The following is an 18,004-nucleotide window of genomic DNA, read 5'->3' as shown; positions in this document are numbered from 1 at the left end:
CCAACGGGTCCGACTTGTGCGCCCTCACATGTTTCCGCATCAGGACGGGTCCGGGTGTTGCTAGCCAGGTTGGGAGTGAGGTCCCAGAGGAGGACTTCCTGGGGAAAACAAGGAGACGGTCGTGAGGTGTCTGGTTTGTGGTAGTACAGAGCAGCGACCGAATGTAGTGAAGGGCCACTGGGAGGACTTCTTGCCAGTGGGTGACTGGGAGATTCCTGGACCGAAGGGCCAGCAGGACGGTCTTCCAGACCGTTCCGTTCTCCCTCTCTACCTGCCTGTTTCCCCGGGGGTTGTAACTGGTTGTCCTGCTGGAGGCGATGCCTTTGTTGAGAATTGACGCAGTTCGTCGCTCATAAAGGAGGACCCCCTATCACTATGTATGTAGGTGGAGAACCCGAACAGTGTAAAAATACCCTGGAGGGCCTTATTGACGGTGGTTGTGGTCATGTCTGGGCAGGGGATGGCGAATGGGAACTGGGAGTACTCGTCAATCATGTTCAGGACGTACGTGTTGCGGTCGGTGGAGGGGAGGGGGCCCTTGAAATCCATGCTGAGGCGTTCAAAGGGACGGGAAGGGACAGATGCGCTCTCTCTGGCCGGTAGAAATGCGGTTTGCACTCCGCGCAGATTCGGCAGTCCCTGGTGACTGTCCTGACCTCCTCGTAATGGTAGGTGGAGAGTTCTATCCTCCACCGCAAGATCTTGTCGTTCTTAATCTTGCCCCGCTGTGCATTATCGAACATGAAGGCCACCGACCGTTGGTCCGTGAGGAGAGTGAATCTCCTGCCGGCCAGGTAATGCCTCCAGTGTCGCACAGCTTCTACTATGGCCTGGGCCTCCTTTTCGACCGAGGAGTGGTGAATTTCGGAAGCATGGAGAGTGCGAGAGAAGAAAGCCACGGGCCTGCCCGCTTGGTTGAGGGTGGCCGCCAGAGCTATGTCAGACGCGTCGCTCTCGAACTGGAAGGGGAGGGACTTGTCGATGGCGCGCATCGTGGCTTTTGCGATGTCCGCTTTGATGCGGCAGAAGGCCTGGCGGGCCTCCGTCGACAGGGGGATGGTTGTGGACTGGATCAGGGGTCGAGCCTTGTCTGCGTAATTAGGGACCCATTGTGCATAATAGCTAAAGAAGCTGAGGCAGCGCTTTAGGGCCTTGGGGCAGTGAGCGAGGGGGAATTCCATGAGGGGGCGCATGTGCTCAGGGTCGGGGCCTATGACTCCATTTCGCACTACGTAGCCTAGGATGGCTAGACGGTCGGTGCTAAACACGCATTTATCCTTATTGTAGGTCAGATTAAGGATATTCGCTGTCTTGAGAAATTTTCGGAGGTTGGTGTCGTGGTCCTGCTGGTCATGGCCGCAGATGGTGACGTTATCAAGATACGGGAACATTGCGCGTAAGCCGTACCGGTCAACCATTCGGTCCATCTGACGCTGGAAGACCGAGACCCCGTTCGTGACACCGAATGGAACCCTTAAAAAGTGATAGAGCTGCCCATCTGCTTCGAAGGCAGTGTACTGGTGGTCCCCATGATGGAAGGGCAGCTGGTGGTAGGCAGACTTGAGATCCACCGTGGAGAAAACCTTGTATTGCGCAATTTTGTTTACCAGGTCGGCTATACGGGGGAGAGGGTACGCGTCCAGCTGCGTAAACTGGTTGATGGTCTGGCTATAGTCGATGACCATCCTATGTTTCTCCCCGGTCTTTACCACCACTACTTGAGCCCTCCAGGGGCTGTTGCTTGCTTCGATGACCCCTTCCTTCAGCAGCCATTGGACCTCGGACCTGATGATGGTCCGGTCCTGGGCACTGTACCGTCTGCTCCTGGTGGCGACGGGTTTGCAATCTGGAGTGAGGTTCGCAAACAGGGAAGGCGGGTCGACCTTAAGGGTCGCGAGGCCGCAGACAGTAAGGGGGGTATAGGCCCGCCAAATCTAAAGGTCAGGCTTTGTAGGTGGCACTGGAAATCCAGCCCAAGAAGGGTGGCTGCGCAGAGGTGCGGCAGAACGTACAGGCGGAAATTGCGGAATTCCCTGCCTTGGACAGTGAGGTTCGCTAGGCAGAACCCCTTTATCTCCACTGCGTGTGACCCGGAGGCCAGGGAGATCCGTTGGTTTACGGGATGGGTGACAAGAGAACAGCGCCTTACCTTGTCGGGGTGGACAAAGCTTTCCGTGCTCCCCGAGACGATCAGGCACGACGTCACATGGCCGTTGATGGCGATCGTTGTGGTGGCTTTCGCTAGCGTCCGGGGCCGACTCTGGTCCAGGGTAACGGAGGCCAGCTGCAGCAAGGGGGAGTTCTGGTCAGGCAGCGTGGAGTTGGCAGTGCTGGGGGCTTGAGGCCCCATCCAAGGTGGCGTCAGCCACGGGTCACACATGGAGTCCGGGGATGCAGAAGATGGCGTCAGCGAGGGACAAAATGGCGGCGCCCACCCATCCAGCGTGGTGGCCGGGGGGCAAAATGGCCATGCCCGGGGGTCGCACGTTGCCTGGGGATAGAAGGGCGGCGGTGGGCCTTGGACGGCCAGGAACTGAAACAAAGGCTGCTGATAGTCGCTGGCGACTGCTGCCATGACGCGTCCCTGGCAGACCGTGACATAGTGGCCTTTCATGCCGCACCCTTTGCAGGTGGCGGTGCGGGCCGGGCAGCGTGCGTGGGGATGATTCGCTTGGCCGCAGAAGAAGCAGCGTTGGCCGGCGGTGAAAACGGGCCGTCTAGCGGCACAGGCCTGCGGGGTTAGCGGGAAAGTCTGGTCGCCGCGACGGGGTGCCACGCAGCCCAGAGGGGCGCCGTGCATACGGGAGCAAAAGCCAGTGCGTTTTTGTACGCAACGTCCATGGACCCTGCCAGGGCCCGTGCCTCAGTGAGGCCCAGTGTGTCCATTTCAAGGAGCCTTCTGCGGATGTCGGGGGAAGTCATACCTGCCACGAAAGCATCCCGAATTAAACGTTCCGCGTGCTCGTTCCCCGTGACTGCTGGACAGCCACAGTTCCGGCCCAGCACTAGTAGAGCCCAATAGAAGTCTTCCAGTGTTTCTTCAGGGCTCTGCCTTCTAGTTGCCAGCAGGTGACGGGCGTAGACCTGGTTCAAGGGGTGGATGTAATGTCCTTCTAGCAGCTCGATAGCTGCAGCATAGTTCGCCGCCTCCTCGATCAGAGGGTAGATTGCAGGGCTGACTCGGGAGCGTAGAAGGTGCATTTTCTGCCTTTCCATGGGGGTGTCGGCGGCTGTGTCGATGAAGCTCTTAAAACACGCCAGCCAGTGCTTGAAGATAGCAGCGGAGTAGTCTGCGTGGGGACTGAGCTGAAGGCACTCCGGTTTGATGCGGAGATCCATCCTTTCAGAAGTAATAGCTGATTAAATTGATGCACAATCAATTACTCTCGAGACAAGGTGAGTCATAACTAATCGGCTTTAATCAGCTAGAACTGTACCCAGCAGCTTCGATACAGAAAGTGAAGGCTGCTGGGATGGCATTGGTTCTTATACCCCGCCTCTCAGGGCGGAGCTATGTACATTAGCCAATGGTAGACCCCTAGGTCTAGCCAATGGGCATCCACCTCTCAGGTACTGCAACACCTGGTATTACCACAAAGTGTTACAAGGGTTATGGGAGAAGGCAGGAGAATGGAGATGAAAATGTATCAGCCATGACTCAATGGGCTGAATGGCCTAATTCTGCTCCTCTGTCTTATGGTCTTATGAGGTGTGAGTTGGCTATGATGGATTGGGGAACATTACTTAAAGGGAAGATGGTGGATAGGGAATGCCAAACATTCAAAGAGCACATGGTGGACTGCTAAAACTGTTCATTCTTGTCTGATGCAAATATAAAATGGAAAAGATGGCCAAACCATGGCTTACAAGTGACATTAGAGATCCCAGAAAGAAGCATACAAATTGGCCAGAAAGATCAGCAGAACTGAGGATTGGGAGCAGTTTAGAATCTAGCAAAGGAGGACAAAGGGGTTGACTAAGAAAGGAAAAATAGGGGTAAGCTTGCACAGAACGTATAAACTGACGGTAAAACCTTCTATAGGTATGTGAAGAGAAAAAGATAGGTAAAGACAAATGTCTTACAGTCAAACAGGCAAATTTATAATGGGGAACAAAGAAATAGCTGACCAACGAAATACTTTGGTTCTGTTTTCATAAAGGAGGATATAAATAGTATGTCAGAAATGCTGGGGAACACAGGGTTTAGTGAGAGGGAGGGATGGTGCTAAGGTTCCAAGCTGGCATTTTCCCCACGCTGTGGATTTGACTGGGGGTTCACCGTGCAGTTGCAGAGGAGCCTGATGACCACCTTATAGGCCAGCTCGGGGTGTTTGGGGTTTGTATCAGGGGGTCAAGAGATCGGGACACCTTCTTTAAATGAGAAGCAGAGCTCCTCAGTGCAGAAAACGGGACTAAGTGTAGCCTCATTGGGGGGCAGGGGGGAGGGAGGGGGCTCCCGCTGAGGCCCTGTATCTACCCGAATGGGCGTTCAATAGTGTGGTGTTTCTCGGTGCTCCGAGCATCAGGAAACACCACGCTAAACCCGCTAGCTATGGGACTATGTTCCCATTCAAGTAGATCGCACCCATTATATAAATGCAACATTGTTTTTGAATGGAACAGAAGGAAACAATGACTAGAGATTATTTTTTCACTGCCTTCTAGGAACATAGGAGCATAGGAATTAGAAGCAGAAGTAGGCAATTCAGCCCCTCGAGTCTGCTACACCATTCAATGAGATTATTTCGATCACTTCCTGGTCTCAAATCCACCTCTCTACCTGTTCCCCATATCCCTTTAACCCATTTTTAAAATCAGAAATATATCTATCTCCTTCTGGAAACTATTTAATGACTCAGATTCCATTGCACTATGGGGCAGCAAGTTCCACAAATTCACTACCCTCTGCAAGAAGTAGTTCCTCCTCATCTCAGATCTAAATCTACCACCTCTCAACCTATATCAGTGACCTCTCATTCTAGATTGCCCTACAAGGGGGAACTTTTAGTTTCCATTTACCTTATCAATCCCTTTTAGTATTTTATATACCTTGATCAGATCCCCTCTCATCCTTCTAAACTCCAATGAGTATAAGCCCAAACTGTTTAATCTCTTCATATACGTCAACCCATTCATCCCCGGAATCATCTGGTGAACCTCCTCTGAACTGCTTCCAATGCCACCACATCCTTCTTCAAACAAGGAGACCAAAACTGGACACAATACTCCAGATGTGGTCTCACCAACACCTGTACAATTGCCACTATACATTTTTACTTTTATACTCCAGTCCCTTTACAATAAATGCTAACATTCCATTTGCCTTTTTTTTACATGCTGTACCTGCATACCGACTTTCTGCGATTCATGAACAAAGATACCCGGATCCCTCTGCCCAGATGCATTTTGAATCTGCTTTCCATTCAGATAATAATTTGCCTTTCTATTTTTTCAGCTAAAATGGATTACCTCACATTTATGTACATTAAACTCCACCTGCCAAATTTTGGCCCAATCTCCCAGCCTATTTATATCCATCTGTAAAATCTTTATCTCCTCTTCACTGGCTGCTTTCCCATCTATTTTAGCATCATCTGCAAATTTTGCTATATTTCACTCTGTCCCTGCTTGCAAATAATTTATATCGATCGTAAACAGTTGAGGTCCGAGGACTGACCCCTGTGGCACCCTGCCAGAGTTCATCAGCCAGAGAAGGACCCATTTATTCGGATCCTCTGCTTTCTGTCAGTCAGCCAATCATCAATCCAATTTTGTACTCTATCCCCAGTCCCCTGCGATCTCACCTTCTGGATCAATCTTTTATGTGGCATCTTGTCAAATGCCTTCTGTGGGTTTGGATATAGCACATCCACAGGTTCCCCATTATCTACCTTGCTGGTTGCATCCGGAAAGAACTCAAGCAAGTTTTTCAAGCGTGACTGACCCTTCATAAATCCATGCTGACAGTGGTGGATTGAGCTTTGTCTTTCCAAATGTTCAGTTATCTCTTCCTTAATGATTGATTCCAGCAACTTCCCCACCACAGAGTTCAAGCTAACCGGTCTATAGTTTCCTACTTTTTGCCTCTCTCCCTTTTTGAATAGGGGTGTCACATTAGCATGTTTCCAATCCACCAGGACCCTTCCAGTATCCCGGGAATTTTGAAATATAACCAATGCACCAAATATCTCTGCTGGCACCTCCCTTAATACCCTAGGGTGCAGGCCATCAGGTTCCAGAGACTTATCTGCCTTTAATGTCATTAATTTATTCAATGCTGTCTACCCAGTGATGGTTATTGCATGGTTAAGGTCCTCTGCATTAACTGTAGTTTTTAGAATGTTTTTTATTATCTTCTACCGTGAAGACAGAGACATAATATTGGTTCAGTGCCTCTGCCATTTCTGTGTTCCCCTTCATTACCTCAGCAGTATAATCCTCTAAAGGGCCAACAGTTACTTTAGCAATTCCCTTCCTCTTTATATATTTATGGAAACTTTTGGTATCAGTGTATATGCGTCCTGTTAGTTTCCTTTCATAGTTCATCTTAGCTCTTTTGATTTTATTTTTCGTAGTCTTTTGCTGAACCTTAAAGTTCTCCCAATCCTCCAGTTTACCACTAGCTTTTGAAGTATCGTACACCCTAGTCTTTGCCTTTACGTCTTCCTTGAACTCCCTGTTTAGCCATGGAAAGTTTTTCTCCCTTTTACAAGTCCTCTACCTCTCAGGAATATACTTTAATTGAGAGGTATTTAATATTTCCCTGAACATCCACCATTGTTCCTCAACTGTCCTACCCACAATTATTTGGGCCCAGTCAACTTGGCCCAACTCTTTCCTCAGGCCAGTATAATTACCTCTGCCCAATGCTAAAACTCTAGTATGGCATTGTCTTCTCTCGCTCAATCTGAATTTGTGATTCTACCATGCTGTGATCCCTCCTTCCAAGAGGATCCTTAATGACAAGGCTATTTATCAACCCTTCTTCATTACATAATATTAAATCTAAAATAGCCTGCTCCCTGGTTGGCTCCATAACATATTGCTCAAAGAAACAATCCCTCATACACTCTATGAAATCTCCCCCAAGGCTACCCTTGCCAATTTGATTAGTCCAGTCAATATTCATATTAAAATTACCCATGATTACAGTTGTGCCCTTCTCACAAGCCCTCATTGGTTTATACTATGACCCACTTTGGAAGTTTTGCTCTGGGGGCTACAAATTCCTCCTACCAAGGAACTTTTTCCATTGCTTTTTTATTTCCACCCAGATCGATTCAACATTTTAGTACCAGTATCATTTCTTAATACAGCCTTGATGCCATCTTTAACCAATAAAGCAACTCCACTTCCTGTTCCATCCTTTCGGAATACTGAGTACCCTTGGACATTCAACTTCCAATCCTGGTTCTCCTGCAACCGTGTTTCAGTAATCCCCACCAAATCATGCCCAATTGTCTCTATTTGAGCTGACAGCTCATTGACGTTATTCTGAATACTGCGCGCGTTTAGGTACAAGGATTTTAAATATGTCCTACTGATTTGTCTTTTCCTTGCAGGATTTTCTTGTGCACTATGTTTTACACACATTCTGACCTCCTTTATTAATTTCTACTAACATTCAGCCTCATCCCCAACTTTCACTCCGACAGTCACCTTACATTTTGATTTCTCCTCCATAGTCGTTAGGCTGCCCTGCCTATTCATGCTATTAACCTCTACCTTCTCCTCACATGCTGATCTGCTGCTTTTGTTCCCATTAACTATTATACTTCTTGTAGTTTTACCCTCCTCTTCCGCCCCTTAAAGACCACCATATTTATCCTTTCCGCTGGAACACTGATCCCAGATTGGTTCAGGTGGAGACTGTCCCAACAGTACAGATCCTTACTGTCCCAATACTGATGCCAGTGCCTCACAAAAAGGAACCCCTTTTTCCCACACCACTCCTGTAGCCATGTGTTTACTTCCCTAACTTTCTCATCCCTATGCCAATTAGCACGTGGCTTGGATAGTAATCCTGAGATTATAACCCTTGAGGACCTGTTCTTTAATTTTGTTCCTAGTTCCTGAGATTCCCCAAACAGGTCCTCTTTCCTAGTCTTGCCTATGTTGTTTATCCCAATGTGGACCATGACAACTGGATCCTCCCCCTCCCACTCTAATATCCTTTCAAGCCGATCAGAGATGTCCCTCACCCTGGCACCAGGCAGGCAACATGCCATGTGGGACTCTCGATCCTGCTTAGAAAGGATGGTATCAGTTCCCCTAATTATTGAACCCCCTACAACTACCACTTGTCTTTTTGCACCCCTCCCCTTTTCAATGGCCTCTTGTACCGCGGTGCAGTGGTCAGTTTGATCATCCTCCCTCCAGCCCTTTTCCTCATCTACACAGTGAGCAAATACCTCGTACCTGCTGGTCAAGATCAAGAACTGAGGCTCCCCCATTTCTGAATTCAGGATCTCGCTACCTGCCTCACTCGCAGTCAAACCCTGCTGTCCCTGGCCAAATTTGAGGTACTTAATCTATGGGGTCTGACTGCCTCCTGAAACAAAGCGTCCAGGTAACTCTCCCCCTCCTGGACGTGCCACAGTGTCAGAAGTTCAGACTCCAGCTCAATTCTGAGCCGAAATTCCTCCGGCAACAAACACTTGCTGCAGATGTAGTTACTGCAGCTTTCAATGGGATCTGCCAGCTCCCACATTATGCAGCTACAGCACATTACCTGCCCAGCCATTTCTACTTAGTTAATTCATTAGTTTCTTGATGATTTTTTTTCAAATTTCATGCAGATTCCCTATCAGCCAATCAGGTCACAGCTGGTAAGTTACTTTATACTCACCGCTCTGATGTTCCGCCCTCCGAGTTTGTTCCCTGGAGACTTACCCTCTGTCTCCGCCGCTCTCCTCGCACACTTACTGTACCTTGCTTTGCAGCTCAGTTGGTAACACTCTAGCCTCTTAGTCAGACATTGTGGGTTCAGATCCCAATCCAGGATTTCAGCATGAATGATGTTGTGAAGAAATACTATCCTACCTTTCTTGCTCTTTCTAGTTTTTTAATTTTTTGAATTAAGGGGCAATTTAGCATGGTCAATCCACCATCTTTCGGGGATGTGGGGATAAGACCTATGCAGACCACGGGGAGAATGTGCAAATTCCACATGGACAGTGACCCAGGGCCGGGATCGAACTGGGTCCTCGGCGCCGTGAGGCAGCCGTGCTAACCAATGCGCCACCGAGCCGCCCCTTTCTTGCTCTTTCAATGTGTCAAATCCAGTGGCACTAGATAAATCCCTCAATCAACATCACACAAATAGATTATCTGGTCAATGTCATATTTGCTGCTTGTGAGAGCCTGTTGCATACAAATCAGTCATTACACTGCAAAAGCACTGAATTAGTTGTGAAATGCTTGAGGACTTCCTTTGGCCACGAAAAGGCTCTAGATAAATGCAAGTCTTTTGTTTGTCCCTCAGACACTTTAATGTTGGTTGTGGTCAGGCGAGGGGGGTGCATGGCGGGGTAGAGGATTTGGGGTTGGTGGCATTCTATTTCGTTACATGTGAAATTACCTGAGGCATTTTACAGGGACGTTAGCAGGAAAAGGTTTGATACTGGACCATGTCAAGAAAGAAGGAGGGCTAAGAGGCACCCACCTCAGAGGAAGTCCCATAAACCCCAGGACAAACAAAGGGGACAAAGAGCAGCGATTGCAGTTTTCCTTTCTTTTTGTTTTCACATTTGCACCTGGGAACTGAGAGTTAATTGGGCTGGGGTGTCAGGACCTCCATCCATTGCTGCTTATTCCTTGGTACAATTCTTCTGCAGATTTTTCGACGCTGAACATGCTGAGAAATATCTTCTTAGAGTGCAACATCACCATCTGGTGGATAAAAATGGTGCAAGCACTTTGTTTTGGCCTTTGGCTCCAAGTTTCCAATGTACCATGGAAGGATAACATTTGGTCCATTCTGCCTGTGGGAACTCTTCGAATTAACTATTCGTGTGATCTCATTCTCCTACTCTTTCCCCATAACCAGGGATTATTTTCCCATATTGCGTATTCACCCCAATTACCTTTTGAAAATGAGGCATTCCACATGCCCTCATCAAGCTTCCTACATAAGAACTTAAAATTCAGACGTGCTTTGCTCAGATGAGATTGACTCACCATCTGGCACAACTGATATATTGCCTCATTATAAAATAGCAGAAATATATTTCTTAAAATTACATTTGAAAGGAAAATACATTTTGGGGTGGCACAGTGGTTAACACTTCTACCTCACAGCGCCAGGGACCCAGGTTTGATTCCGACTTTGGGTGACTGTGTGGAAATTGCAACTTCTCCCCGTCTCTGCGTGGGTTTCCTCGGGGTTGCTTCAGGTTTGTCCCACAGTCCAAAGATGTGCAGATTCGGTGGATTGGCCATGATAAATTTCTCATTAGCGTCCAAATGTTAAGTGGGGTTATGGGGAGAGGATGGGGGAGTGGGTCTTGTTAGGAATGCTCTTTCGGAGGGTTGGTGCAGACTCAATGGGTTGAATGGCCTCCTCCACTGTAGGGATTCTATGAATCATAGAATCATGGAACCAAATAACCATAGAAGGAGGCCATTCGACCCGCCATCCTTTCCCAGCTCTGTGAAATGTTTACCAATTAGTCCCACTCCTAGCTCTTCCTTAGAACCCTGCAAATCTTTTGCATTTTTAAATAGAGATCCAGGCCGCGATTCAGCAACAGCGTTGTGCCTGGCGCGGCTCCGAGCGCACCAGGTGAATCACGCATGAGCCCCCGAAGGGCTCATTAAATACCCAGATGCCGGATTCACCCAGTGCCTGGGACTCGCCAGCCGTGTCTGGGAGACCTCCCAGGGTGGCATCATGGACAAGGCGTAACAGCACCTAGAGGGGATCTCACAGGTATAGGAAACACCTGTGTGGTCAGGGACAAGGCAGGGGGCACCCTGGCACTCCCCCTGATACCTTGGCACTCTGGCAGTGCCACGTGGGCAGCAGTTACCCTGGCACTGCCAGGGTGTTTGGAGTGGCACTGCAAGAGTGCAGTGTCACTGTCAGGGTGGGAGATTGCCAGTTCGAGGGTGCCCAAGTTGGCACTGCCAGGGATCGGGCCCGCCGGGGGCTTTGGCAAGTTGAGGGGGGGTTCCCAGGGGCCCCGGGAAGGTTGGGGGAGTGAGGGGTAGCAGAAAGCTGGAGGAGAGGGTGCTGAAGGGGGGTGAGGGGGGAGAGATTGGGGTTTCCAGATAAAATGACACCTCAACCCCTCTGTGTGCAGCCCCGGTGGGGATAAACTCCCCGAAGCCAAAACAAAAGGCAAAGTGCAGCGGGATGTTCCTCAGCGTTGTCAAGAAACACCCCGCTGAACGCGCCCAACAGCGGACTAACTTCAGTCCGCTGAATTGTGCCACCTGCTTTTAAAAATTATTTAACTTGTTCCAAAGTTGTTTATGTATCCCCAAATCATTTTTGAAGTTAGGAGTTTGCGTTGTGCCAAATTGTTTCCTTTTATCATCACGATACCCCACATGTGTGGGAAAAATCTGCTGAAAATGCCAACTGTTCCCCGAGGCCCTAGATTACAGCATAAATTCTTGCAAAAGAAAACACTGCCGAAGCCAGGACTCAGAACTCTGAGGTGGTGGTCGTGGAAAGCAGAGAAAAGTTTGGGATAAACAAACACTCTCTAGTTCACAGATATGTGCTTCACCCCAGAAATGGTACATCCTTGAACACGCCATTTAGTCACTCAGTCTCCTGGGTGGTGCAAATGAACTGGAAACATTCTGAGTCATTCAGGACAAGACTTGGGTTCTTGCTGTATGACCTCACAAGCATGCACCAGAGGCCACCATAATTCCGGCATCACCCAGCTCCCACTTGTCACAACTGGAAAATGTCCTCCTTGTCTCAGGATTTTCATCCAGCTCTCTTTTCAAAGGACTGTATAGATTCCAGATTCATCACATGCCTTATTAATCTGTTCCAGAGATCAACAACTCTGCGTGAAAATAAATACTTCCTAGCACCAAACCTATCTCTTTTCTCATATATTTTGCCGTCATGCACTATATTAATATAAAATAACCGAGTTAGTTGGACAAAATTTACCCACTTCATCACTTTATGCTTCATCACTCAATTGCGGCTCTCTATGGATTTGTCAAATGAAAATATCCCCACTTTCTTGGAGACTGATTCTGATGAAAGGGCATTGGCCAGAACTTTAATCTGGCATACATGCCCATTAACACACAACCTCTCCAGATTGAATTGTACCTTTGGAATTAAGTGCGCAGCAAACAACAAACATTTGCCTTCAGATTCTTGACCGGTTAAAGGTAGCGTGCAGGAGGTGAGGTAATCTACATGGTGGATTTGGAATGAGTAGGAGATGCTTTTCTTGTATGGGGAGCTTTGTTGAATAAGGGTAGAGGAGGCTGAGCTGTTGCATTGAGCTTGGGTGAAAGTTGTAAAAGGGGCATGGTGAGTGAGGGAAGGAGGGAGATGGCAGCTCCACGAAGGCTTGGGATGCGGGGATATCCACAGAAGACCTGGTTCATGTCGCCTATCAGTACCTTTATGTCACCTTTAATCACACAAGGTGAGTGATCAAATACACACACTCCAAATGTCCCTAACAGGAGAAAAGTGCTTCGTAAATGCAAGTATTGCCTTTGTCTATGTAAGTGGAACAAGAGCTGCATGTTCATGTACAGTGTGGTCTACTGCGAACTAGTGTGTTAAGGTTAAGAAACTGCATGTAATCTGTTAGCGTTAGAGCTGAAGTAAAAGTTTAAATATTGTTTTCCTTTCTTTTGTTGTCATAAAGTTTGTTTATAAAATAACTAAACCCTACTTATATTAGCACTCCTGGAATGAATCGATCTTTCCCCAACGCGTTAAAACTTTAAAATGTTAAGCATCTGGTACAGCACCTTAGCGATTGTTGAGGGTTGACTAGGCATCTGTAATAATTGATCCTGAAGTCCCTCATGTTCTTTCCTACAATCATGCCTAACTGCAAGAGGGGAAACATATTGTAGGATTGAAGAGCTGAATCTGCTCATTTTTTCTCCCACCTGATTCTGTTTCACTGCCTTACTCTGTACATGCCTAACTCAAAATTGGTGCTTGTGATGTGTTGTGTACTCAGTGACTGCTTTGCATATACTGTCCCACTTTGCTGCAATGCAGGCTTCATTACCATTTAATTAACTGCCACACTCCAAATCAAAACTCACCTTTATTGTTTTTCTTAGAATTCACAGTTTTTTTGGGTCTACCACTTCGCTTTCTTCCCCTCCTCAGTTCGTGATGCGAAAAATTAAACCCAAAATGACCCAGGGTTTTAAAACTGCAGTTAAAAACTAACTTTAATTATCTTAACCCATAATCTGTACTATGCATAATAAGTCCTGCCGTATGATACATGTAGGGTGCAATTCAACTAAAAGGGAACAAAGTCCCATACGGGAGCGGGTTTAACTGTGTGTTTCCCAGCGCTCGTAGCGGCGAGAAACACATGGCTATACAATGCCACTCATGTTAAATAAGGGGCCTCAGCGGGGAACGTGTGGCCGGTGCCGCACATAGCCCTATTTTCCGACACCGAGGAGCACCACTCGCCAGAACTCCTCAGTATAGCGAGAGATCGGGATGCCATTTTTAAATGGTGTCCTGATCCCTGAACCCTCCCGACACAACTCCTGACAACCCCCAAGCTCCAATGCACTATGGGAGGGTCCCCCAGACCACCTCTACACCCGCACAGGGCACCTCCAGCCCTATAGCCAGCACACAGAAAAATGCCAGGGTGCAGTGCCAGGCTGGCACCCATTGCCACTGGCAGTACTTGGTTACCCAGGTGGCAACAGTAGTACCAGGATACCATCCTGCCCAACGGGCAGGCAAGTGGGGGCTTCCAATCTCCTGGGAGACTCCCATGAGTGTCCTTCCAGCTGGTCCCCATTTGTTGGGACCAGTGTTGAACAGCACTCACCTGAGGTCTCCAAGGTGAGGGGGATAGATCTCACAAATCTGCACATTAACGTGAGACTAGCTGTGTCGCTCTAATATGCAGATTTGCTAAAAAGTGATGTCACCCACAATGGGCAGGATTTACATTGTAGCGTCCTGCAAGATCGTGTTAGATCTCGCGAGGCATTGCGAGCAGTGTAGATCCCGGGAGCAGAATCTCCCAGCATTTATTGGCCACGCTGCGCCGCAGCGAGCTGCTTTTCAGGCGCAGCATGGCCATTGGATTTCACCCATTGAGTCTTGCTATCTGCTTGTAATAAATCTCACTGTATTCTCGGCTCTCACTCACTCACTCTATTCTTTGCCCTCATGTTTACACATTACCTGGAGTAAGCCATGTTGTGTTTTCTGTGCTTCTCTTTTATTACCTATAATATGTTTTGTTGAATTGAGGCCTGCTACACTCTATTATTTCATGCTGTAGTGTTCATCCTAACTCTTTCACATTCATTTTTAAAATAAATTTAGAGTACCCAATTCATTTTTTCCAATTAAGGGGCAATTTAGCGTGGCCAATCCACCTACCCTGCACATCTTTGGGTTGTGGGGGCGAAACCCACGCAAACACGGGGAGAATGTGCAAACTCCACACAGAGAATGAGCCAGGGCCGGGATCGAACCTGGGACCTCGGTGCTGTGAAGCTGCAGTGCTAACCACTGCGCCACCGTGCTGCCCCAACTCTTTTGCATTCATTATACTCAGTCATGGTGTGTTCTCTATTCTGCATCCTATCATTTGTTTTGTATTGTTCTGTTCTAACTCTTTGTACCTAATGCGCACTCGATATAAATTCTTGTCATTTTTGATACAAAGTTATGTTGTATTCTGTATAATGAATCCTGATGTGTTCTCATCTGCACTATCCTATTGCATTCCCTCTAATACATCTGCTCCCCATTTTGAAGGCATTAATTACCAAATGTCAACAATGTATTATAAAATATTTCAGTTGCACTGGCTATTTATGAGAAGATTTATTGCAGATAATCATCTGACCTTGGTCATTAACATATACAGAGTGACAATAGTTCATTGCTCGCTGATGGTGGTCATCACAAGTAGGTTTCAACATGCAGTGTGAACATCAAAATCTCAAATTCCTTGTCGCAGTTGGACCCTATTTATCGCCGGAGAATTCGCCAGTCAGCTCTTCCGAATGCCGGGCCCGGTGCAACGAGGGCACAGTGAAGCTACTTTTCTTATCTTGTAAAGAGAGGCTGGTTCCCTGGCTGAGCTCTTGGACTCTGTCACATATGTCACAAATCTTTCTAAAGATGTCCTCGGTATCCGACTTTTTTAAACTAGTTAAGAAGAGGAGAGAGAGCGTACATAAAGGATACTGGTAACGAGTTACGGGACTGAACAAATTAATGGATAACTTTAATATAATTGCCCAGTGTGTATTGTTGGAAACATATCCCACACATTCTTACATTGATATATCAACCTCGGTGGGGCTCGACTGCAGATCCATCAGAATGATCCGAGGGTTAAAAGGATTACATTATGAGGACAGATTGCATAGACGAGGCTTGTATTCCCTGGAGTATCAGAGGTTATGAGGTAATCCACTTGAGGTGTTTGAGTTGATGAAGGGGACTTCCGGTGGCGGCCATGGAGGAGTAGGTCGCACATTTGATAGCTCCTGCCTGTGACGGACTTTTGGACCTTTGTCTCTCGTTTTTGTCCGGATTTTATTGGATAAATCAGTGAAGAGTGAGACAGTGAGGAGAAATCCACCCCCCCCACCCCACCCCAGGGTATGGAGAATTGGACCAGAAGTGACCGTGTGAGAAGACAAAGTTCTACAAGGAAGACGCGAGCAGAGCTGGCAACGCGGGAAAGCATGGCGGAGAAGCACGGCCGCGGTGCGACGGCACAGTGGTCGACGGAGCAGCTGGTGAAGTTTTTTGAAGATTGCTTCACCAAGCTTAAGAAGGACACGCTGGACCCGATCAAGGCTTCGATTGATCAGCTGGTGCAGAATCAAGAAACCCACAGACGTGCGATCCAGGAGGTGGAGAAAAAGGTGTCCGAGCACGAGGAATACCTAACTGTGCTGGAGACCAAGGTGGAGATGATCAATGTTCACCAGAAAAGAATACAGGAGAAGCTGGTGGACCGTCGAACAGGTCCAGGAGGCAGAATCTGAGAATTGTCGGCCTCCCTGAGGCGTTCCCTCAGCCCCTGGAAGTGGACAGAGCGCACAGAGCCCTCGCGAAGAAGCCCCGAGCGAACGAGCCGCCGAGGGCGATGGTGGTACGTTTGCACCGATTCCTGGACAAGGAACACATTCTGCGGTGGGCCAGAAAGAAAGGAGCAGCAAGTGGGAGAATTGTGAGCTGCACATTTATCAAGACCTGGGCGTGGATTTGGCCAAGAGGGAAGGGGCTTGGTGCCACGCCAACCGGCGCCGAAGGGCCTCCGCCAGTTGGCGCGAGTTGGCGCATGCACGGGAGCGCCAGCGTCTGCTGGCGTCATCCCCTCGCATGCGCAGGGGAGGTTTAATCGGGCAAAAACGACCCTCTTTAAGAAGGGGGTGAAGTTCGGGATGTTGTACCCAGCCCGTCTGTGGGTCACATATCAGGAACGGGGAGCGGGATTCTCCAACCCCCCCACCGGGTCGGAGAATCGCTGGGGGTCGGCGTGAATCCCGTCCCCGCCATCCTCCGAATTCTCTGGCCCCCCAAAAATCACCCCGCCGTGAATCGCGCCGCCCGCCTCGGAGAATGGTGGGGACCGGCGCGACTCAATGGTCCCCGGGGCCATTGCGCCGAAGTCCCGCCCATTTAACGAGGGTCCCTACCGGTGGGACCAAGCTCCGTGGGCAGCCTCCGGGGTCCTCGGGGGGGTGGGGGGGGGGGGGGGGGGCGCGGGGCGATATGGCCCCGGGGGGTGCCCACACGGTGGCCTGGCCCGCGATCGGGGCCCACTGATCCACAGGCGGGCCTGTGCCGTGGGGGCACTCTATCCCTCCGCGTCAGCCTTGTACTGATCCGCGATGGTCGACGCGGAGATGAACCCCCCCCTGCGCATACGAGGGGATGACGCCAGCAGACGCTGGCACTCCCGCGCCAACTCGCGCCGGCCGGCGGATGCCCTTCGGCGCCAGTTGGCGTGGCGCCAAGCCCCTTCCCGCTGGCCGATTCCGCACCTTTGGGAGGCTCGACGCCGGAGTGGTTCCCGCCAGGGCTTGCGCCGTTTTTTCCCGCCCCGACAATTTGCGCAGAATCCCGCCCGGGACTTTTACTTCGAAACACCAGACAATGTGTGGACTTTCATCAAGGAAAAAAGACTGGAGATGAACTAAAGACACTGAATCCTTGGAGAGCATTGTGGTGGCGATTTGTTGAAAATCACTTTTGTGCTGGCTTGAATAAGTAGTGTTATGTTCAATAAGGGGCTGTTTCGATGGCTAAAGTTAACTTAGTCTTACTGGGAGCTGGTTGGGCGGGGGGGGGGGGGGGGGGGAGGCTGGTTTCTGTGGTTGTTTTCTCTGTCGCTGTTTTTCCATTGTTTTTTCTGATGTTTGTTTCCTGGGGAATGTGATGCTTTGAATATGTCTGTCCAAGTGGGTGGAGAGGGGAGAGAACAATGGGGAGACAAACTGTTTGGTGCCATGGGTGCATGCTATCAAGTCAGCTTGGTTAGCTGACTCACGGATGCACAGTGGGGGGGGCGAGCAGGTGTTAAGCTGGAGCTTGATATGAGGGGTTGGGTTTCTTGTGCTGTTCCCAGGGGGTGAGGGAGTAGGGGAGCTGCTTTGCTGACAGGGGAGGAACTGTTACTATGAGACAAATGGGAGGTCAGGGATGGCGAATGCCCGAGGGGGGGGGGGGGCTCGAGGAGGCCGGGGACCCGAGCTGGAGGCTGGCCTAAAAAGGGTGATGGCTAGTCGGCGGGGTGGGGGGGGGGGGGGAGGCACCCCAACCACGTTG

At 49.2% G+C, this 18,004-nt stretch overlaps 1 protein-coding gene and 1 long non-coding RNA gene across 3 annotated transcripts in view; one reads left to right on the top strand and one right to left on the bottom strand.

The window, feature by feature from the left end:
• Positions 1–18,004, top strand: part of LOC140431010 (uncharacterized) — a 215,053-nt gene that overhangs the window by 128,261 nt on the left and 68,788 nt on the right. The gene's annotated exons all lie outside the window — the stretch shown is intronic.
• Positions 15,026–18,004, bottom strand: part of LOC140431009 (uncharacterized) — an 87,194-nt gene continuing 84,215 nt past the window's right edge. For both annotated transcript variants that reach the window (XM_072518900.1, XM_072518901.1), the window contains one exon: positions 15,026–15,367. In XM_072518900.1, coding sequence (XP_072375001.1) covers positions 15,184–15,367 — 184 coding nt within the window. In that variant the 3' untranslated portion in view covers positions 15,026–15,183. The remainder of the gene's footprint in view (positions 15,368–18,004) is intronic.

The sequence above is a fragment of the Scyliorhinus torazame genome, chromosome 10 (assembly GCF_047496885.1).
Source record: "Scyliorhinus torazame isolate Kashiwa2021f chromosome 10, sScyTor2.1, whole genome shotgun sequence".
Classification (NCBI taxonomy): Eukaryota; Metazoa; Chordata; class Chondrichthyes; order Carcharhiniformes; family Scyliorhinidae; genus Scyliorhinus; species Scyliorhinus torazame.
Note: the sequence above shows the minus strand (reverse complement) of the source record. Positions and strands in the feature narration are given on the sequence as shown.